General features: G+C 37.9%; 1 protein-coding gene across 1 annotated transcript in view; it reads right to left on the bottom strand.

Annotated features, from left to right (window-relative positions):
• Positions 1 to 23,799, bottom strand: part of CACNA2D3 (calcium voltage-gated channel auxiliary subunit alpha2delta 3) — a gene marked incomplete at both ends in the record, with an annotated part of 376,309 nt that overhangs the window by 215,344 nt on the left and 137,166 nt on the right. The window contains one exon of the mRNA XM_084214355.1: positions 10,403 to 10,565. Coding sequence (XP_084070481.1) covers positions 10,403 to 10,565 — 163 coding nt within the window. The remainder of the gene's footprint in view (positions 1 to 10,402; positions 10,566 to 23,799) is intronic.

Below are 23,799 nucleotides of genomic sequence, written 5' to 3'. Positions count from 1 at the left end.
TTTTGATTAGAGTCTGCATTTATTGACTTGTAGTGCATAAACTCATCTTTAACATACAGTGAGCATCATGCAATGGAAATGCCATTTGACACAGGTAATATTCTTTATCAGTCTCTAAATTGTTCAAGCAAAACTTAAAGAATATTTGTGAATTCTAAGGCAAAGATCTCCTTTTGCAATGTTTTCAGCATTTAAGAAAATATAAATAAGGTAAACAGAAAAACACAGGGTACACCTTATGTCTTTTATATGAAAGACATTGAGGTCAGAATTATTCACATTTGCTTCTATTCATATTTTTTGTAATTAATTTTAAAAGTATCGGTGATTATAAAGGTAGAAAGAGGCAAAGGATGGAAACAATTGGAAGAAAATATCTTGCAATAGAATAAGAGGTAAAGGATTTAAATTAAAAGATGGTAGGTTCAGAGTAGATAGAAGGAAGAAATTATTTACTATGAAGCTGTGAGGCATTGGAACAAGTCACTCAGAGTTGGTTGATGTCCCCTCCCTGGAAACACTCCAGGTCAGGCTGAGCACCACAATCAAAGTGAAGATGTCCCTGCTCTTTGCAGGGGAATTAGAGTAGATGACCCTTAAAGATCTCTTCCAACCCAAACTGCTCCACAGTCAGTCCACAAAACAATAAAAAAGCACACAAATAATTGATTGCCAACTTTCCACAGGAGTTATAACAATAATCCTAACAGAAAGCTTTTAAACAAAGGTTTAAGTCACATGATAAAATCTATACTTTCAACAGCCAGTGAAATGATAGATGACAGAGACAAAGGGAGGCACAAAAGACAGTGCACATGTGCTGCAAAGAATCGTAAGACAAAGAGATACAGCCTCTTTGTGCAAAAAAGTATTGCAACCCTGTAAAAAAAAAAACATGGAAAAGAATTGAATTGTGAAAATGGGAGCAATGATAAGAATTGAATTTAAATCCATAGGAAAATATTTATAGTTATCTTGTCCTCAAAATAAGTGAAGTCCAAATACACCTTAAGAGCTGTAAGATACCTTTTAATCACTTTTTTCGCAGAGTGATTATGGTTACAGAGTCAAAATGGTTGGCAATATTTGAATGTATTCCAAATGCATTGGCATGGAATTAGTATTAGCATGGTATTAATTTAAGGAAAAATGAATTTAGACTATTATTAATGAAGACTTCTTTATCTTTTACTTATTATCGAACTTTAAATTGTATTTTACAGTCATGAACCAATTTTTAAAAACTGGATGGATTAAAATGGATTTTACAGCTTGATTTACACAGTTTGAGACTCTCAGAAACATATTGTGTGCCTTATGTTTGTCAGTTGAGTTGACATAAACCATATCTCCTGTTGACAGAAACGCTTGAAAATATTCATGGACTTCAGCATCCATCAGTGAAAAACTCTGCAGTTATGGAAAGCACTGATAAAATTGCTTCCTGTACTTCAAAAACTCCACAACTGCAGCTCTATCACAGTATCAGGATGAGAAAAACAGATGGAAGACAGCTAAGACAGACTTTTCTCTAAGTAAAAATTTATATTATTGCTTTTAGTTTTCAAAGCAGCAGATTAACTTCAGACTGTATAAATTGATCATCAAATTTTATTTCCTATCCTGATTCTGTCTACTCTGTCACTAAAGACAAAGCAGTATCTTGCACTAAGTATCTTCATTATCTAAATATATCAGGATAAATACCAGGCAATCTGTAATCCAGTGGAATATTTTTCTTTTGGGCTTTGTTTTTTTTTCTTCTTTCATTCTCAATTGAAAAAAGGATTTGGAGCAAATAATTTTCCCCTGATCATGCACAAACTGTTCTCTTTCCTTAGCATATGTGTATTTCCTAATTTAACAGAGAACCAGGCCTGACAATGTAAAAATGTAGAAGTAATTTAATGAGGCACCTGACAGTTTATGATAGCAGAGATTTTATAAAGTCACCAACCACTGGGCTGCTGATAGGAATTCACCAATCTGATAAGAAAAATCCTCCCTAGTGCCAAAACTGCAACTAGCAAAATTCACAGACCCCTGACATCTTGCTCCTCCCCTTTAAAATATATTATAGTAGGGAATAAAGATTTCATTACAAAATTCACAAAAACATGACAGTGAACTCAAAATATCATTCTAAATCACATGGCAGTACTATGAAATATAACTTGCTAGATGATGTGAAAATTCACTCTTTTATAGTGGTAGACATGATGAAATGTCCGAAATAGTTGTAGGTAAATGCTGAGAAATGTATTCCGTATAAATCATGGCAACATTAAAAATAAATCAGGGTAAGCCCTGGGCTAAAAGTTCACCTAACTTCCTGAGTTTAACATGTATTCATATAAGGAAAAAACTGAAACATTGTTCATTAGTATAAGCCCCTTCTCCAGTATAATGAAAGCTGGAGAGTAACTTTCCAGACCCAACATTTTTGGGGAAATTTTATGCTTTATTTTGACATGTCATGATTAGATTCACTAATTGATTCTAACATATTTTCTTCTCCGTGCAGAGAGCACAGATCCTCCCTGAAGCAGAGCCTAATGCCTTTAAGGTGGGGCAGTTACTGATATCAGGTTTCTAAAAAGAGAAAATGCTCATGAATTACCCTCTGCACATGCCCAGATGCTGGTATTTCAATTCAGCTGGAGCAACGGGGGAAGGAAGGCACCAAAAAGGCATGGGTGAAAGATAGTTAATACTGTGGACTTCATAAGTTCATATGGTCCTTTTTTGCATTGCCCACTGCATCTCACTTTTCCACACACCAATCAACATTTCACCTTGGGCACTTCAAAGACAGCAATCATCTCTTTTCACAAAGCTCCACAGCAGGAGTGGACGTTTCCATGTTCAAACTAATCTGAACAGACATCCCTGTAAATCAGCCTGGGAAGAAAAACTTCCACAACTGAGTCTGTTCAGAGCAACTCTGTTCATTTGTACCAGTATACTGCTGCTGCATGTGCACCTCCAAATGGCATTTAAGAGTTTATGTGATATTCATCCCAGGGCTTCACTAGGAGTAAAGGGCAAAAAGCCCAAGCTGAAATATACAGATGTCACAGAATTCTGAAGCACAGGCTTCCATCTCTCCACACAGAGCACAGAAGCTGAGCACGTGTTGAATTTCAGGACCATGAAAATGTAACTCGGTGTTTGACAGTGGCACTTGGGGCTGTGCTGAAGAGACCAGACTGCTGAGCCAGCTCTGAAATGCTTCAATAGTCACAGAGCTTAAAGGGAGAAGCTGTGCCTCAGGCTATACAATGGAATCTCACTGGAAACAAGCTCTGGGAAAACAGGCAAGCACTGAAATACTGGTTACAATATCATCCTGGCTCTCAGGAGCCATCAGTGTGCTGTACAAACAAAAGGCAGAGCAGAGCTGTGATCTGACTATCTCTGCATGGGCAGGAAAAGAGACACAAACCTTGTACTACAGCTTAAATTAAAATTCTTCTGATGCAGGACTTGACAACTCAGTTGCAGATAGCTTTGTGGTCACAAAACTATCTTGTGTCCCTAATGTTTCCTGAAATACTTCAGTGACTCACACATATATGTCAACATCCTTTGGTGTGAGAACAGACTGCACCACTCTCCACCACATAGGAGATACATATATACACATATAGATTTTTTTTTCATTTATGTCTCTATACATATGTCTTTTCCTCAGACATTCACTAGTGATGAAAACAAAAATACACTTAAGATAAATAAGAGTATTTAAAGTCGGAAAATCTAGGGTTTTTATCCAGTAGTTAAGTTTGGACTCTTTGCTCAATGACTTTTAATAAATACAAAAAAATCAGTGGATAACTAAGTCTTGCAAAGCTGTAGAATGCACTTAATTTCACTGTCAGCTGTATTAATGGGATGAAGGCTTATCCCCTAGGAAGTGTTTCTCCATTATAAAACTGAGCAAGTAAAATAAGATTATATATCCAGTAAACTAGAAATGACAACAAAGGAAAAACCTCCCATTACTTTAAATCAACTTACATAAGCCTACTTCCCTTCTTCCCTTCTATTGCCAAGATAAATTGTTTTACTTTGTTGTTTTTTTGGGTTTTTTTTTTAAGACAAAATCAAACATACTTCTCAAGATGCATCTGATCCAAACAAAGAAATTATCCTTTCTCCAATCTACCTCTATTGGCACATGTCTGTCTCCTCCACCACACCTCAGAGATACTGGCTGGGGCTGCAGGATAGAGTCACATATGCTCACCCTTACCCTACTTCTGTCAAAATACCCGATGAGGAAAGTCAAACTTGGCTCATTCTACAAGGTATTTTTATTTTTAAAAACATTTAGAAAGGTTGTCTTTGGGTGTGTAATATTTTAGTCCAAAATATCAATCTTAGACCAAATATGAAGGCAAAGACGTTGTAAGATTTTATGAAATATAAGGGGGTTAGAAAAAAAAATTATAAATGAAAAAGCTCTCAGGCACAGAAGTCTCTCTTTAGTTCTAAATTTCTTACTGTGAAGAAACTGTTGCACTGAGAAATAGAGTTTAAAAGGCAAGGAGAAAGTGCTTTCATCCTGATATTTTTGAATCATTGAAAATAAGAGAACCTGGGCTCTTCCCCTTTGCACAAACATGAAGCCTACCTTGTTATACAAACAAAGACCAACTGCAAATTCTCAAATCCAGGCGTTGTTTCCAGCTAATACCAAGACAGTGGATTTCCCCAGGTGTTTCCTGGCTTTTATGCAAAGCTACAGTAAGTGGGTGACATCCTGCTGTGTGTCACCTCTGCTACTGTACTGCTCTAGGCTTTGCTTTCCAACAGGTGCCATAACAGAACTGTGTCACCAAGACACACTGACCCTCACCTTGGCTTTGGTTTTCATCCACATTCCTCTGAAAACCACATTTATCCAAGTATGCATAAGCCTCTTTCATGGGAAAACTGCTGAGTGAAAACTCAATAGCAGAAAATATGTCACTGCTGTCCACAAGTAGGAGTAAATATGAGGTGACAGATTGAGGAAAAAAAAAACAAAAACTGGAGTAGGTTCTTCATCCCAGATACAGCACATACTTTGGAGAAAGAATATGGGATCTTGGTTACCTATATTCTCACACTAACAAAGGGTAAAATGCTACTCTATTTTTCTTTTATACACTGTCAACATCTGCAACATCAGTTTTGAGTCTTCTTTTATCATTTCCTTGTGTACAAAAATCCATTCTAGAATGTTACTCTCCCCAGTGGCAATCCTAACACCATGCTCCCCGTGGATGATTGCCAGAAAGCCTGGCCCACATTCCAAGTGCTACTTTTTAATTATATGTCACGTTCCTAGATTCTTCTAAATATACTACTGTCATCTCAGAAAGTAATAAATCAAATTCTGAAGCCATACAAACTTTAAATTATTAATAATTTTTTTCATTATCACTAATGTCTTCTACAATAACTGTTTAAAATATAGTGATTGATATGTAGAAAGTTGTATCTGAGTGTTTTAGGAATGTGTAGCTGTGGAAGAGTACATGCAAGATATGGACAGCAGCACGTCCCAAATCATTTACATTCTAAATTAATAGGAAGACATAAAAAATAAGACCTATGAGAACTCCTTTTGTGCCTCCATGTAACCAGTATAAACTTTTTTAATAAGAGCCCAGCAGCTGAATAAAAGAGTGCCTTATTTACACCTAGACTCTGCCTTTGCATAGCCCAAACCAGATTCAGATTGATTCTGTACTTCCAAAAAATTGAACTTTCCTTTTAACGTGAAAAACATGCCTTCTTTCTTCCCTTCTTTTTTCCTCTATGAATATTTTTATATGACTAATTCACTAGGAACCTTTGCCCTGCTTTCTTTCAGAAATCTATACACAGTTGATAATTGCAAACTTTGTGGATGGAAGAACTACTGCTTGTTAAGACAGTTATCACAAAATGTCTTAATCAATTAATTAGTAATTGTTTAAAAAGATACAGCCTTGCAAATCCTGTGGCTGTGGGCAATGAGCCTACAGGTAATGAGCACACTTTGTGTTCAAAGAGAAGAAATACAATGCAGTGACAGATTCAGATTTCCCAATGTATATTTAAGCATTTCTAAAACAAAACATTATAATGAGCAATCCCTTTCAGGAAAAAATGAAGGAGGCCAATTCCAGGAGAATGCTGTGCAGTTTAAAAGGATCACCAGCTTTTCTGCAAAATGTCCTAAAGATGAGCAGTTCCTATGGACAATTTAACTATAAAACACAATTATCCCACTTTTCTTTGTTCTAAATTCCTTCAGCATATGACCTTCATAGGAATACCAAAATATTTATTCTCTCAACTGCATAGGCCTTATATTCCAAAGACCAGAAATATCTGTATTTTTAACATTAATGGCTATCCACTTGTCATGGTTTGACACTGGCCCAACATCAGGCACCCATGAAAGTGCCTCACTCACCTTCCTCTGCCACAGCTGGGCAGAGGAGAGGAAAAATATGTTAACAAAGGCTTTAGGAGCTGAGATAAGGACCGGGAGAAAATGCATCAGGGGCAAGACAGGCTCAACTTAGAGGTAAGAAGTAAGCTTAATACTAACAGAATCAGAGTATGATAGTGAGAAGTAAAAATAAGCCCTTAAAACACCTTCTCTCCCAGCTCGCCCCTCCTTCCCACCAACAGCACCGGTAGACAGGGCATGGGGGTTTTTGGGTCAGGGCATCACTGAGATTTTCTTCTGCTGCTCTGGGAGAGGAGTCCTTCCCCTGTGAGGCCTTGGGGTCCCTCGCAGGGGAGACAGCTCTCCATGACCTTCTCTGGCCTGAGTCCACCCTCAGGAGCAGTTGGTCTGCAGCACCTGCTGCAAGGTCAACTCCCCCCATGGGCACACATTCCTCCCAAAGTGTTGCAATGTGGGTCTCTCTTCCCACGGGGTGCAGTCCTCCAAGGACAGGCTGCTCCAGCCTGGAAGCAGGGCCCTCTCTCTCCACTGGGTCTCTCACTGGATCACAGCCTCCTGCAGGCACCCACCTGCTCCGTCATGGTGGGTGGATCTCCGTGGATCCCCGCAGGCTGTGGGTGGATCCCCAGGGGCTGCAGGGGCTCAGCTGCTTCACCATGGTCTCACCACGGCCTGCAGAGGAGTCTCGGCTCAGGCACCTGCAGCACCTCCTCCCCCTCCTTCTCCAGTGACCTTGGTGTCTCCATGTTGTTTCCCTCACATGTTCTCACCTCCTCCACTTCTCTGACTAAAAGCCAAAACCGGCATGATTTTGTTTTGATTTTCTTCTTAAATATGTAATCACAGATGTTACCGCCCTCTCTAATTGGCCCAGCCTTGGCCAGCAGCCTGTCCATGTTCAGAGGCATCAGGGATTGGCTCTGCTGGACATGGTGGAAGCTTCCAGCAGCTCCTCACAGGAGCCACCTCTGTGGCCCCCCTGCTGCCAAAAACCAGGCAAAGCAAAACCAAAACACCATTCTAAGATTTGGAGAAAGCAGGGAATGCGGGTGTGCAGAAGAGGGAAATGAAAAGTATACAAGGACATCAATAACTGGATCAGCTCTTTATGTTTCACAATGATGATCAAGAGCACTGTAAATGCAAAGCTGTGATTCTTTGTTCAGTTCATTAGTTTATCTTTCCTTCTATATTGTGGTAGGTGCATGCACTCTGTACTCCAAGATGGCACTAGTATAGTGTATACTTACAGATTAGGTTGGCAGAGTTTTTTATTGTGTCTCATTTTCCTTTTCAAAATGTTCCATGCTAAATTTTCATATCATAATTTGATATTTATCATATTTTCATTTTCTTGATTTCATCGTAAATGTAATGAAATTTGGTTTCATCTCTTTTATTTTCAGACTCCAAACCTGAAGGTATCCTTAGAATGAGAATTATTTAATCCTGTATTTGCCATCAATATTTTTAAGCTTTTCTATGAAGAGGCTGACAGAGCCAGAAGATAAATGAAGAACAGCAATATGTTTATGTGCCAAGATTTTTAAGCCAATCTCATTTAGTGCCCAGTTTAGGGATTGTGCACTTCAGTGATTCCACAGCTGGGCAGCATCACTGTGATTGTGGAAGCTGACCAGGGCAAACCTTTTCCCAAAGCTCAACTGAGCCCACAGTTGTGCAATTTGCAAATTAATGGAACCTGATTTCAGCCACAGGATTTTTACAATCTTTGGCAACCAGATTATAGAGCCTGGTATTAGTAATTAACTACAAACAACTAATTAAGCCTTTAATCATCTCTTGAATAAGCTAAATGAACTGAGCTCCTGTGGTCTCAGTCCATGGCACATTTGTCAATTCTTTGATGAGTCCTGTGACTCCTCTCTGAAACCACTGCAAATTATCAATATCTGTACAACTGAAAAGGCCAAAGTTAAGGAAAAAGTTAAGAATTAGCTTACAAATAGGGTTCTTTATTTTCCCATGTTGACTCAAGAACCCTGTGTTTAACTATTCAGTGATCACACTTGTCTGTTTCCAACTCTTAGTTCTGGCTGTGGTTCTCCCTAGTAATTCAATAAAATAAAATATAACCTAGAAATGAAGAGGCCCTTTGTAGAGAAATGGTATTCTGCAGACACTTGGTTTTAAACTTCTCCATATCCACTGCTTGTACCCTCAGGTTAGGATTAAATTAACTTGTTATCACCCCTCTGCATTACAGAACAGGGCAACAAAAAATTTAAGTATATAGTTCTCTGCTTGGTAAGAGGACCATTTCCAGACCTTGATAGAGTCCAAACAAGATTATTTTGTTCATGTGCAAGGAAAATGTCAGTAACAAACCAGATATCTGCTGTTGGAATACATTTAAATTATTTAAAAATGCTTTTTTTTCTGCAGCTGCATAAAGTGACAATTTTGGATGGTCTGAATGATACAAAGTAGAAACAGGAGTCATCACAGAACTCCGTCTTGCCCATAGCTACAGAAAATCCCTGTATGAGAGGCCACGCCAAGATGTAGCAAGCCCTTGACCTTTGGCCTGTAACTATAAGTAATCAGCATTTAAAATGCATTCACTACATAGCATGAGCACATATCACATACCTGAAGTTCTTTAGTTCTACTGCTCTCACTAACTACTCAGGATAATTTCCTCCTCCAGAAAAGCACAGTTGCCTGACTTCTATGTTCCTTCCTTTTCTTTTTCCTCCTTATCAATTCTGGAATGAATTAATTTATAGACTGACTTGATTAAATAAATGTTAGCACTTGCACAAAAAAAAAGCAATTTGGTATCTTTAGAAGCATTAAGCATTTTGCAGGTCTTTTCAAAATATCCTGCCTTAATCATTTCACAACCTTTCAAGTGCTCTCTAGGAAGATTTATTTTTCATCTCCAGTTTAAGACTATTGTAGGAATTTTGGTTTATCAGGATTCTCAAGTCAGAATCCTAACTTTGAAAAGAAGCTGCCATATCCACTGCTTCTCTTACCAGACCAACTTAGCTGAATTAATTCGCCTTATTACACAATATCCTTGCATGAATTACCACAATTGCTAGCCTGGAATGTATTAAGAGGAAGGCATTTAATGTCCTTTTAGATGTCTTTTAGCATAGTTAAAACACAGAAGAGGAGATAGATAAGGAGATTAGGCAGCCTTCTACAGACCAATGACAAATATACTGTAGATATTGTTAGGAAACTTTGGCACTTTCCTTCTAAACTTTTCTTTTATTCATGTCTTGAGAAAAATAAATAGATAGGTGCTGCATAAACACAAATTCCTGCTGTCTGATTAAAGGGAAGTGGCAAAAGGAAAATGAGTAAATGCATATCTGAGTTTAGTTTACATTCCAGATTTTTAGACTGAAGTCCTTCATTTCTAACCCCTAATGTTGCTGTTTGCTAGTACAATGTGCACTTACATCAAATAGGGGAGTAGAAATTATTCCTTCTAAATAATATCTGCAGAGTTTGTGTATAGAGCTAGAATAGCACACATACTGCTGGAAATATTCTCAGATGTTTGAAAGCATAAGTCTAATAAAGTATTTGCCTCCACCTATCCTATATCTTTCAAAGACAATTCTAAATCTCAGCAAGGATAGAATTAAACTGGTGACAATGTAAGCTCTGTTCAAATGATTTGAAGATTCTGGAAAATAATTCACTGGAATAAATTTATTCTGCCATACTCTATGACAGAACCCAGGCAAACCTCATATGCAAATCATTAACCTTATTAAACTGCTAAACTGCCACAAAACAAAAAATATTACACAACTGTCACACTTAAAACATCCTTCCATAGAAAATTTCAGTATTATTGCCAACTGGAAAACACAGATAATACACAGTTAATCAACAGCTTCATTTTGAAGGGAGGGTGTGCTTTTGTTTGGCCAGTGGCATGATGAAATAAAGCAGCTCTTTTCTTACCCTTGTTGTACATGTTGGTGGGCACTTGGACATCACTCAGGCTGATGTTCACAGGCAAGTTGTTGAAGTGGTCGTTTGGCACCAGGATGAATTCCTTCCCCAGCTCCAGATAGTTTCCTTCTTCATCTCGTTCATTTATGAGCACAGCATTGAAGTATTCATACTGCAACAGAAACCCACATTCCCTATTCAGAATGCACATTCAGCAGCAAAATGAGGTTTGAATGGTTTAGTGCATCTATCAACTCACTGATTAACATCTCCAGCTAGAACAAGAAATTTTATCCTCTCTCAGATTCCCTCTATGCTCTTTGTACAGGTACATTTATGAAAATCTACCTGTATTTATCAATACATCTCAAGAAAACCCCATATTGTTTCAGTTCTCTGGCTGCCCTGGAAATATTAAGGCCAGTCCAAGAAAAGCTCTAATCATAAACAATATTTGTACTATTTTTAATACAAAGCTTTCTAAATTTAAATATTTTTCTGGATGATTACTTAATTATGAGTTCTGTTTAGCTTACTTCCACCAGATCAAGAACTGCTGTCAGTGTTGAACTTAGTCCCTGACAAACCAAAAGTGTTTTTACTTCTCAGGAGTATTGACTACAGCTGTAGATGTGTACTCAATGTGTACTGACTGACATTTCCTAAAATTATTTGCTTTATACTGAATTTTAGGAATGCACATCATAGCTGGCCTTCTAATATATGCATACTTTAATCTGGATATATAAACTTAATAATGACTTATTTTGAACAAGAAATAATTGTCTGCCTGTTAAAGATTCCTGAAGATTATTTGGCCTATTTTGTACAGTACTATAACCAGACAAGCAAAAGCAATTTAGATAAAATTATTGATATCTTTATGACCCAGTTTAACCAGAAATTTTACTAAGCTTTGAAAGCAACAAACAGTACAGCCTATTTTTTAACCTCTTAAATACCTTAACCCTTGGCAACACTTTGTGATGTGCTTTCTAATTAGAGGAGGCCAAAGTTTAGTGTCTTTGAAGAATCACATGAATTTAAATAGGAATTCCTGCCCTAATATCCATTTGAGAGTAAATACATATAATATTTAACCATAAATCTATGTTTATTTGATGAAAAAGTACAAAATACACCTACAAAAATAGCGTATTTAAGACAGTCCTGTGAGTTCTAAGGATTAAACATCAGGTAATGTATGCAGCTCAAAAATAGTACTGAAAAAGATGAGCATTTAAGCAGAGCTGTTATACAATGGCTTCTTTTGGTCTCTTCCTTTCCAAGGAAATTATTGAGTGTGACAGCTGAAAGGTGATAGAAAGAATATTAAAAATTGAAGAAAAAATATGAAAGTAAATCCATCTGGCATTCTGACACTGCATTTGAGATAAAGCCCAAGGGAAAGAGGATAAAGTCCTGTTTGCTGACAACACAAATACTCTACCTAAGCTCTTAGAGAAAATAACTTCAATTTAATCTTGTCAGTGGAGGTCAGTCTTTGATATAACCTTAACTAGGTGAGTTCTGAGTGCACACAATGTGACACACCAGAGAGTTATTAGTCTAATAAATAACAAGATAATTATCCAGGTTAGGAGCAGACTCAGCTCTGCTGTGACTTGTCCAACAGATGAGTTTAGTCCAACCTTACCTAGAGACCTGCAGGTGAGTGAGGAAACCTCCTTTGTGTCAGCTGTTACATGAACCATTAGACAGTTAGAAGTAAAAATCAGCTTTTACACTTTAGTGCATTTAGATTTACTCAAATAAATACATTGGGTTTTTTTGCTTGTACATTCCTTTGCAGTATCTGCATCATTCTGCATGTTTCATCTGACATTTTGAAAGCCCACACTGTATCATAATAAGAAAAGGCAAATTGAAATCTCAGTTTTCAGTTTTATCCCAGTCAAGTTTTCCTAGTGCAAGCCAATATAAAGAGATCAGTGCCCAGCAGAACAAGCCCTGGACCATTCTGCCCCAGCAGGGAGCTGACCGTGTTTGAGACACCCCAAATAATCCTGTTGCTGACAGTCTGCAGAACCCTGGGCTGCTCTGCCATACCCTGTGATCACAGGAGACAGAGACTTATGGGGCTACAGAACTGATCACTAAACTGCTGTGCAGCATCGTTCATGCTGACAGGCAGAAGCAAGTTTGTTTGAAAACAAAGATACCTGCAGCCACAATGGAAAAACATGTGCTATGTGCTCATTTAGGATGGCTGCCAAAGATTTAGGTTAATTATGACAAAAATTAATTTGCTCAGAATATATAATAGTAAAACCAGGGAAGTGCAAAGTTGGTGGCCTGCAATGAGAACCACAGGAGAAGGTTGGAGGTGAGAAGGTAAGCAAGGTAAGAAGGAAGCTTCTTCAAAGTTCTCTATTCCAGCTTAGCCACTTATTTTGGCATGATGTCTCAGCTAAACAAGCTCCTTGGTAACAATGGGTAATTCAGTAAAAACTTTTGATGCAGCATTGAAAAGAATTGCACAAATCTCACAGAATTGCAGTGTTGCACAAGACTGATGTTCTATACTGCCTTTTACATTTATCATTCTGTAAATAGATATCCAGTGAAGCCTAAATATTTTATCAAGTATTTGTTAGCATTGTCAACAGAATATTTATTTAAACTTAAAAGATATATTATAATTCAAACTGCCTTTGCAACTTAAAACGTATTTGGCTTAAGAGTGAATAAGTATCACTTTTTATCAGTGCATTTGAAAATGAAGTGTTTTGGTTTTTAACAGCATGAAAGAATGCAAGCTACAATTTCAGTTTGCTGTATTTTTTTTTTCTACACTATAGAAGTTATCTTTACCAAGACAGCAAAAAAAGTCTCATTCACAGAGCAATGAGGAGCAGAAAGGTGTAAATGGGAATGATTTGCACTAATGAGCCAGCATTAGAGCAATATTTGGTTACACTGATAATTCTTAGCTACTCGAGAACCATTTTCACAGTTTTTCTGTAACTTTGCAGCTCATCTGAAAAATATTAAATTAAGGAAAGTTTATGGCATTTGCATTGAGCCTCAAAAGGCTAGAGCATCAGAGAAAATGAAGCAGCAGCAAATAACATGGAAAATTAGGGGAAAGCCAAACCTACCATGAAATAACACAGACAGCTAGAAATATACAATATTTCAAACCTCTATGACAACTGCCACAAAATAGCTATTATCATCAGAGTTTAAACAAAAAAGATAAAAGTTTATTTTCTCAAGACTGATAAATAAGAGACATCTCTAAGGAGACCAGAAAGGTTCATGATAGGTGAAAAGCAAAATGAGGAAAGTTATCTATTCTGAGGGAGGCTGTCCTACTTAGAAGGCAGTAGAGACAGCAATCCCCATTTTGGTACTCGAGTTAAAGAAGAGACAAACATCTGAATGCATATCTCTTTCTAAGGCCCACAAAAATCTCTTCTGGCAGTTGTCCAGCAAGGAGAATCTATGTTTTCAAGCATATGATTAAAGCTCCTGTATTCAATAACTTGGTCTGTTTAGCAAGCATAAAAGGTCATAAAAGCAAAGAGCCTCATTCAATAAAAACTTCTGAATTTTAAAAAGCTTTTATGTTTGAGAAAACAGCATCTCTTGTTGTAAGACACAATTGTTATAATTTCCAATTATTCTCTGAAGGTTCCTCCTTGCTCCTTTGTAGGAACATCCAGCACTTTTCCCCCCCTCTTTTTTGTGCCTTTATTCAGCAGCAAGGCTCAAAGAACACCTGGGATTTGAAAAGTTGTCATCAGTCCCATTTTAATTATGAAAATAGCACAGAAACATTACTTGCATCCTTGAAAAAAAACTGATCTGTTTTCTACACAATCAATGTAGATGACCTTCCCCCAGGCTATACATTCCATCCCAATATGATTAGCCTATTAAAATTGCCATAAAAAAGGCTAAATAAATAATACTTCATTATAGTATAAAACCTATTATAGCAGTAAATTGATAAGACATCAAGGTCTCAGACTTGTAAGGATTAACTGATTCACTGAATGTACAAATTATTATGATGGCTATTTTAAATCATCCAATACAGTTAAAAACATCACTTTAGGTTACAAGTTTCAGATGAAGCCTCCTTTTCCTTTACAGATAAATGACTTGAAAAATATTTGCTTTTACATGCAAAAGCTCTTGAGTCTCTTCTTTGTTGCAAGACTGAAAAAAACTCTTTGTTCACTAAAATTTAGTGAATAAAACAAGAAAGGAGAAAACACTTATTTAACAGGCTTTAGGTTTAATATTTTGGACACCTTGACAAGCCTTACTGGATATCTTTTTTTTTTTTTTTTTTTAGAAGAGCAAATATTCAGTGTGTTCATTTTCATACACATAAGAATCCTGTAAGGAATACTTTCTGCTGAAGACCAAAACAAATCCCTGCTCTGGGGACATATTATATTTTCCCCTTGTTCCAGTGTGTGTAGGTTAAGGAGATTCCAGTTGCAGGGAATAGTGAGTTCAGAGCCAGGGACCATGATCCTAGAGATGCAGCCAACCATGGAATAAAGGTAATGAAAATTTCTAGAGCAACGTTAAACAAGGCTTGCATGACTTAAGGGAATCATCTTGCAACCAGAGCACAATGATTGTGCATTGTGGAGGTTGAGCATTTCAAAGACACAGAATCAGCCCCAGTCTCAGAGAGCCTGAGCCCAGCACACAACCAGGCAAAGCCTGCAGCCCAGTCTCTGTCTGATGGGGAAAAGGCAAAAAGCCCCAACCTGGCAAATCCAGCAGCAGCAGCAGGGCAGTGTGGCCCTTGCCAAGGCTTGTCATGTCCTGCACACATTTTTTTATTGGCTGTGTGAGCAGCACAGGAGCACTCCTGGGGCTGGGGCAGCCCCTCCTCAGCCACCTCCTGCTCTTCCCCCTTGGCCTGAGCGCAGCAGAGCTCCCTGGGCACTGCAGCTGGAATGGCTTCTTCCATTCCTGATGGACGTGGACAAGGGCTCCACACTGACTGCTCCAATTCAGAAACAGACCATTAGAAACAGCTCGATTTTCTTACTAATAAACAGGAGAGGTTTGTTGGGCTTTATTTAAACAATACTTTGGAAGCAGCAGCAATTAGCCCAAAACTTGTCACTCCAAAAGGAAAGATTTGGCAAGATCAAAGAAAACAAGGCAAGACTAACAGGTACTTCTGAAGGCTTGAGGATGCTAAAAGTTTTTAAACACACTTGTATCAAGCTTACAATTACTTCCATCCTGCAGTAGATTTGATCCTCCCTTTTCAAACTAGGAAAACCAAGATAAAACATTGCACAGTAATCCTTTATTACATTTATAATATTTTCAGAACATTAAAAACCCTCACTATGTCTCATTTTACTTTTTAGGTTAGAAGTAGTATCCCACTGATAATATGCGTGGCCAAATCACAGATGCAGAATACTTAGATTAAGCAAAACATGCCAACAGGTTGTCAGGATGCCTTTCTTCTAAATTCCATTAACTCAAATATTTCCCAAACCAGAAAAATTTTTAGACAAATTATATCATATGTGAATCTTTAGAGATGCAAAAAAACCTGCTAGATTTTAATTAATTTTAATACCATTTTTATTACTAGCTAGAATCACAGGATTTCTTCATTTTTCTTGAAAGCCCTACAGCTAATACCAAGCTAATGAACAAGCAGGATCAACAATTTCTGCAAAATAATTCTGTAAAAGAGAGAAGCAAAGTGGCAGACTTGCTTCAAAATCAAAGCACTAACATATTCTGATGCTTTTCATTTTACCATGAGGTAACCAGTGAACGGTGCTCAATATAGAACATTAAAAAAATACCATCCATACAGTTTAAAATGTGCTACAGAGATAGAAAAGCAAACTATTTCACAAACAGATAAGATGAAAACTTCTAGAGTGAAATCAGTGTCGTTCTGTGCACATCCAGCTCATCTGACACATTCAGGTTGATGACAACCTCAAGGCTGCTTCCAATTATCGGCGGAGACGTTGTGTGACTTCTCTGTGCCTTTCTACAATCACATGCCCTAAGTGCCTCATTCCTACTGCCAAGCAGGGAGAAAAAAATATTTCTCGAGCTCTGCATCTTCTCTGTGTGCCATGAGAAGCAAGTTTAACCCAGACTCCTCAGTCTAAAGCATGCATGTATTGCAGCTCTGTGCCCAGCCTCCCCAGCACGGCACGCTCAGGGACAGCACAGCCTGCCTGAAACCTTGTGCTGGGCTGGGGGCTCATAACTGCTCCCAAAAATACAGAAAGCAACAACCAGCTCATATCCAGCAGTCAGCATTTGAACACTGTGGCCCTGAATGATGAATTAAACATGTACTTTACCAGATTTATTTTTTTCAGACCAACAGGGGATAATCAAAATAGTTAAATAGTGAAGAACTAGAACAGAATTTCGTGGTGCTCACCACAATCCCATCTTTGTTTTGTTACTTCCAACCACCCACCAACACACAGGAGGTTAAATGAATATTATTGACTACAAAAAGGAAAGCAAAAGAACACGTGCAACATTACTGAATTTATTTGGGGGTAAAGTGAGAGATGAGATGTTGAGCAACTGAACATATACAAATCCTCTTCAAATGATTAATGACTCTCTCAAGCAATATAGAAATTTGGTCAGCTAAGCCCACAGTTGAAACAACAAAACCATGATGATGAGTTAATTTAATAAAAGAAACACATGTCTCTAGAGTACAGGGGGAAGGCCAATGGCATCTATTTTATTCATAAAATAAGTTGGAAGTGTTTAAAATCATCTCACAGGGTATCACAGAGTATGCACATACACTTCTCTCATTCTTTATAATTTTGCTTTGTACTGATTGTAGGAATAAAGTTTAAAAAAAGACACAAAGAAAATACTTTTTCATGTCACACACTAAGTTTTTTCTTGACTCCATTCAGCAAGCATGAGTCCTAGATACAGAAATTCAGAACCACATAAAGCAGCTGAGGCAGGTTTGCATCAGATATGAGTTTTTATCTGCCCTAGGGAGAGAGCTGGGAGACAAAGGAGGTTGGAAAGAGGGGCAAGTGAGGAACCTGGATATTGAAAAATATCTGTGTAGGTAAAATGAACATCTGCACACTATTCCCATCCTGAACTTGTGAGAATAACTGAGAGGTAGAGCCCAAGAGTTAAGTTTATGAAATACAAAAACTGTCTCTTTTATGTTTTCAACTTCTAACCATTTTTCACATCAAGCAAAGACCGGCCAACAATGATAAATATAACAGCAGCAATAGAAGAACATATTACATAAACTGAATTTGTCAGAGCAACATCATGAAACTATCTGGAGTCTGGACAACTATTTCTTCACTATATTAAATTCTCAGATACTCACAGAACAATTTACTGGGATACTCACTGAGCTGTGGACTGTGTTGCTATTGGAATCCTACACACAATCTCAGAGTTATGGTCAAACAGAGGGACACTGAATGCAACTGCAGAAACGACTGAGATTTGCAGAAACACTTCCACCATTTCCATGTTCCAGCTCTAGCTGATGTGGCAATTTTATCTATTCTAAATTAAAACAGATAAACACTTGTAGAAAAGCTGATCAGGCAAATTAAGTCAAGCAGAGGCAAATTTCTAGTTTGGAATCCATCTGGGGGATGGATATCTGGTAGTTTTATGAATCATCTACCCCACAATCCAGCTTGCTGCTCTGTCTTGTTTACAATCATTAGGAGTTTAGGTTCAAGATGCAAGAGAGATAACATCTCCCAAAGACTCTGAAGAATCCAAGAAATATTCCTGAGATGGGCTTTGCATGAAACATCTTCTGAGAGCTGAGGATGTCCCCAGCAGCCAGGGGCAGCCCAGACCGGGTACATCTCGTGTTTGTGCATTTCCCTCAGCTCAGCAGGAAAGATCACACACACAGGGGCCTCTCAGCCATCTAAACAGTTTAAAAAACAATTTTTTAGCTCTCTCCAGTTACTCTCTCTAAACATCCTAATTTCCTATTTCACTGCTCCTTCCTGTCTCTCTGGTAAAGGATAAATTGAAAATAACAAGAGAAAATACAGTATCATTCAGTCACAAATGAGTCTGAAGTGCTCATCTAACAAAACCATGAAGAAGCCCTCATTCCTACCAGATGTTTATCTGAGATCCTGCATGTTTTGTTCAGGACATCATCCTAACAATGACATTTTTAAGGGCAAATAGCATTTTTTTCTTAATTGTTACTATCTTCTTAATGGAAAAAATGATATACAGATTTATAAATTCCACTGCATTTGTCTACATTGAAGGAGAAGAGCTGAATAAAAATATTATATAAATTTGTTAATTATGCTTGGCAGGAAAATTCTCCATTGCCTTTACATATTTATTGTAGAAATAAAGATTAGTGCTAATATAATATACTCCCTTATAAAAGAGATTTATCAGTTTTGAATATGTTGGCTCTGAACTTATTGCCACAGCTAAAACAATATTAATAAAAATATAAACAAATTTACTGTTTGTAAGGGTTATTTTCATGGATAACTACTACATTTAATGTATTTTACTCTCATGCTTGCTTCATTTTAAGTCTGTGACAAAATATACCTGCATTGCCTATAGCCTTTTCCAGGTCATAAGCCATCTATAACCACTGCAATTCAGTGTCATCTTGAACAAAAGGCTTAGCCAACAGGAAAAGGTATTTGGAATAATGAGAAATTTGTGAAGCTGACCCAGAGGTTATTAATTCAGCCTTCCTGGACATAAGTTTACTGCACAGATGACTTACTCTGTAGATTCCAAGGGAGAAATTACAGTAGATACTGTTACAAAAGCCTCCAACTGCCAGAAAAAAAGATCCTCCCTCCTAAATAAGGTGCCATGAAAGCACTTCATTAAGCAATAGCTTGTCATTAGCTATTTTTTTGAAATAGTATATGGCATGACTGGACCACACAGGGATCTGAACAATACCTACAAGGTATCATGGAGAAACCCTGAAATGTAACACACATCTCAGCCATTTACTGATCTGTACTTTAAACAAACATAGAGACCCAAAACAGACTTATAAACTTGGGTGACATAAATATTTTCAAAGACAGAAAGGCTTATGCTAATGGATACCATTCAAAATGCCTAATGTAGCACACATCATCCAGAAACAGAAATATGCCATGAATAAATCCTCAGCAAACATTCAGGTACTCAGAGCACAAATATGAGCTTAGTTTTACCTGAGCTATATGCTGACACCGAAAATTTGCAGGGTTTGTTTATAGTAAAGCTGATTGGAAATAATGAAATGTCATCCTTGAAATATCTCTAATTCCCATTCCAAATATTACTGTATTTAGAAAGAATTTTACAACAGGAAGACTTATTATTAATACAAGATTATTTTCTAATCAGAAGAATGTCTCTACTTATGTATATCCTGTCCTTTAACTGCTTTACAAATGACTTGCATATTTGTCAGCATCTTGGGTTCAGTTTGACAGTGACAAGCCATAAATACTTGAAGGAAATGAGACACATTCGATTAAAAAAAGCTTCTCATCTCTGCTGCAGCTATGCAGAGACTTTGATGTGAATGTTGGGTGCTGCAGCTGAAAACAATAGCTGTCCATTTATCTTGGAGCACATACATGACTGAGAGGCTAATCTGATACAACACCACTTTTATGTACAGAAGAATTAGGAGGGTTTGCATCTGCACATTTTAATACCCACTCCCCAAATCCTGTGTGTGACTGTGCCAGAGAACGTGAAATAAGTCTGGTTTTTACTGCTTCTCCACAGCAGTTGTTCTGGCAGAGTTCAGCCCCAGGCTCTCCTGTGAGCAGCGGCCAAAGAGCAAATCACCTGCCTGCTCTGCACTGAGGACATTTAGAGAGAGATGAGAGTGCTGAGGGTTCATGACCCACACACAGCATTGGCATCATCCAAAGTTCAGATGTTAAGCTGGGGTTTCTCCTACCTGAGCCTCACAGTAATTACTGAAAGGCAGGACTCAGGCAAATAATAACAAATAGCAAAAAAGAAAACAGCCCTGAAAATACAGCCAGCTTTATGATTCTCCATGGAAAGCAGCAAGATTAATTCACCATTGTTTTTCCCAATTAGCTCTGATATTCTTGTTTCTCAAACCTTTAGAGTATTTCCAGAGACAGCCTTTGTACACTGGGCAGATCTGCTGAAGTGCTGCAAGATGACAGGGGAGGAGAATCACCCTTCATATCTTTTTATTCTATCAATTCTTTTGTTTCTACTCTTCCTCAATCTGCTTTATAATAAATTCAGAGGAAACTGAGGAAGTAAATGTATCTATCACCAGGCTGCTAGAAGTAAAAAAATCAGATAAAAATTAGAAACTTACTTTACACCAGCCTCATTGGAGTCTTACTGATTGTGCCTCTGCTATTAACTGCAATTTAGCAGGTTAATGAAGTTGGCAAATTTTAATCTTGTTTCTGAAACTCAAAATTTTTCCTTCCACTTCAATTTTTCCTTCCACCAAAAGCAAATTCTTTTACTTCAGATCAGAAAATCAAGTTTATTTCTGCAAGAAAATCTTGCTGAAACTTACGCAGTTTTTCATTAGATACTGTTCTTTAATCACTTTGTTAAAAATGCAGGACAAAAAATTTTAAAAATCAGCATTATATATATATCTCATGAGAGAGATCAGTCTTGATTCCTGAGCTGCAGGGTGGGACTGATCACATTTGTCACACCTGCAGAGCTGAAACTGCCTGATGGGAAATCCCCACAGCATTACCTGCCTGGCAGAGCATCGCTGGTACTTCTGAGCCCTCGGATGCTCTGTCTGATGTATCCCACCTGCACAGCCAGGGCAGCACTCCAGAGTCCCTGCCCAGCTCCCCACAGGCCACGCTGACACAGAGCACTCAAACTGCCCATGCCTGAGTGCAGCACCTGCCCCTCCTGGTCCCAGCACTTCCCAACAGGTTCCCTTTGGATGAAACCCTCCCACACTGTCTAATTCCAGGCAAGGGCAACTCTAGCAACATGAAGAATTTAATTCTCTCAGAATTACCTCCTGAAACAAATTTCACCTCTGTGGTCAGGCCACACTTCTATTTTCAACAGCAAGAAAATAATTACACCTGCCTGTATCTCAAAGCCTGGAGAAAACTCTTCATTTGACCTCATGGTCGCAGGCAAGATAATCAGGACATCGTTAATTCAGAATGATTAGAGAGTTTCCTACCATGCTGTAGGCATGTATGAATTTGTCCCACTTGTGTGGATCCAGATCTTTTAGCATCCTAGAATAGCTAAAAAACCCCAACCTTACATTTTACATTTTCTCAAGCCAATAGCTGAAGCATCCCCATGAGTCACAGAGGTTGAGTAGCTGGGGACAATCAAGTGTTGAAATTATAAACGTCAAAAGGCTGTGATTCACTGAAATCAAGCGCCTGGGTTTCATTTATTTATATTAAGCTTCCACATTTCTGAGACATGGTTTCACCCAACTGCTTCCCTAGGAGTGTAAATCACCATCCAAGTACAGAAGAGTAAATCTGCAGAACATAACTGGGTTTGAAGATGACGCACAGCAAACAGTTGCAAAAGCTCATAGAGGGATTCATTGTTAGAGCTGCTCCAGTCTTGGAAACATCTCTGCATTTTTCCACAGTTTATGCAGGAATTCAGAATGTTGCAAGTATATAATTAGTATTAGATGTGATTAATTCATAGTGTGGGAAAATACAGAAAGAACTGAAATAGAGCTTTGTGAATCTCCTTTCTCTCCACCCAAACTGCAATCAAGCATATGCCTATTGACTCTCTGAGCATACTGCCAGAACCCAATTTTGGAGCTGGCATTTTTCTCCTCTGGCTGCAATGTTGAATGTTTCATTTTTCAATGTCACACTATTTACCATGCACATATTTTAGCCATATCATTTCACAGTATGGTTCTGGGGATGGTTGGCTCACAGCTTCTGCGTACCTATTTTCCTTCATTCTCTTTCTTTCTCACAAGTGTTTGCCAACTCTTATCTGTCTATATTTGTAAAATAAGAACAAGCTATTATTAGTCCTTTGAAAGGCACATAATTCAGACTTCTAGGAAAAAAATCTGCAGGTTTCATCTGCATGGTTTGAGAAGAATCAGTTTTGATTTCTACTCTGGCTCACTCTGGATTTTGCACTCAGCTATGCGTCAGGATCAGAGCTTCCAAGTTTACTTGTAATGCTGAAAACATGAAACCCAAACCATTTTAGGGTTTGATACACAACAATAAATCAATCCTCAGACTACCACCATGAGGCTCAAATTCGCTTGAGGAGTTCTGTGAACCTTAGCAAAAATCTGATGGAAATTTAGCTTTTAATGATAGCTGAAGTCCATCAGTGCTTGGCATGGCTCCACAAGTTCTAACATAAGGTTTGGAAAGGGCTGGCAAGCACAGTCCCTCACTGGTGTTTACTTACCTGCAATCAGCAAGAATAATACATTCCTAATGTATGCTCAGTTTCTGAATTTGGTATGTATTTCACCATACTAAAATTAAATTTAAGTGAAAGCAAGATGACAGAGGAAAAAAGTGATACAGGGAATAAAACATGGGAAAAGGAATTATTACTTTAGTTCTTCTCTGCCCAAAATTCCACATGCCTCCTGAAAAGATAAGTGAAATGGAAAAAATAAATGCCTGGGTGACTTAAATATTTAATTCTCATTCTCAGTCCTAACATTTGGCTTTAAATTTGGTGCGACCTCTGCAGTGATTAAGTACAACTGTGGTGTACAGCACAAGCCAGGGACAGCCACTTTCTTAATACAGAGACAGAAAATAGTGACCTGGGAGCTGTTACCTTGCCTGCACAGGACTGTGCCTGAGTTAATTAGAATTATTATCAGGAGAGCCTTTGACCTCAAAGACAGCCTTATCCCACACAGATCATCTGCTATCAAAACCCCAGCCAGCAGCTTCCTCATGGCCTTGGGGTGACCACACAGACCACAAAGGATGTCAGAGAAACCCTGGATTCAGGTTTTTCTGATCATCTTACCCAACAGTAAGTTACAAGGATCCCTTTAAAGTGTCCTGTGCTGCCCATTTATTACTGTGATTCACTAAAAAGAAGCTTTCCATACATTAATTACAGAAAAAAAATTAATAAACAAATTATATTGTAAATGACATATCATAACACTGAGTGCTCATAACACATTCCTCATTCTAATCATGATTTCCTACTCTGATAATAACTACCATTATGTTGATTTTAATATAAATTCTCCATAATCCCTTTCTATCAAGGTTATTATTTTTGTCAGCTAAAAACCATATAGATCATTGATTAAATCCATAAGCTCTTTGATTATTTTATTGTTGTCATTCTGTAGTAACTATTTTTGAATGAGGTTCAACATGTAG

Source organism: Fringilla coelebs (assembly GCF_963513975.1).
Source record: "Fringilla coelebs genome assembly, chromosome: 13".
NCBI classification, from domain to species: Eukaryota; Metazoa; Chordata; class Aves; order Passeriformes; family Fringillidae; genus Fringilla; species Fringilla coelebs.
This window is presented reverse-complemented; position numbering and strand designations above follow the sequence as displayed.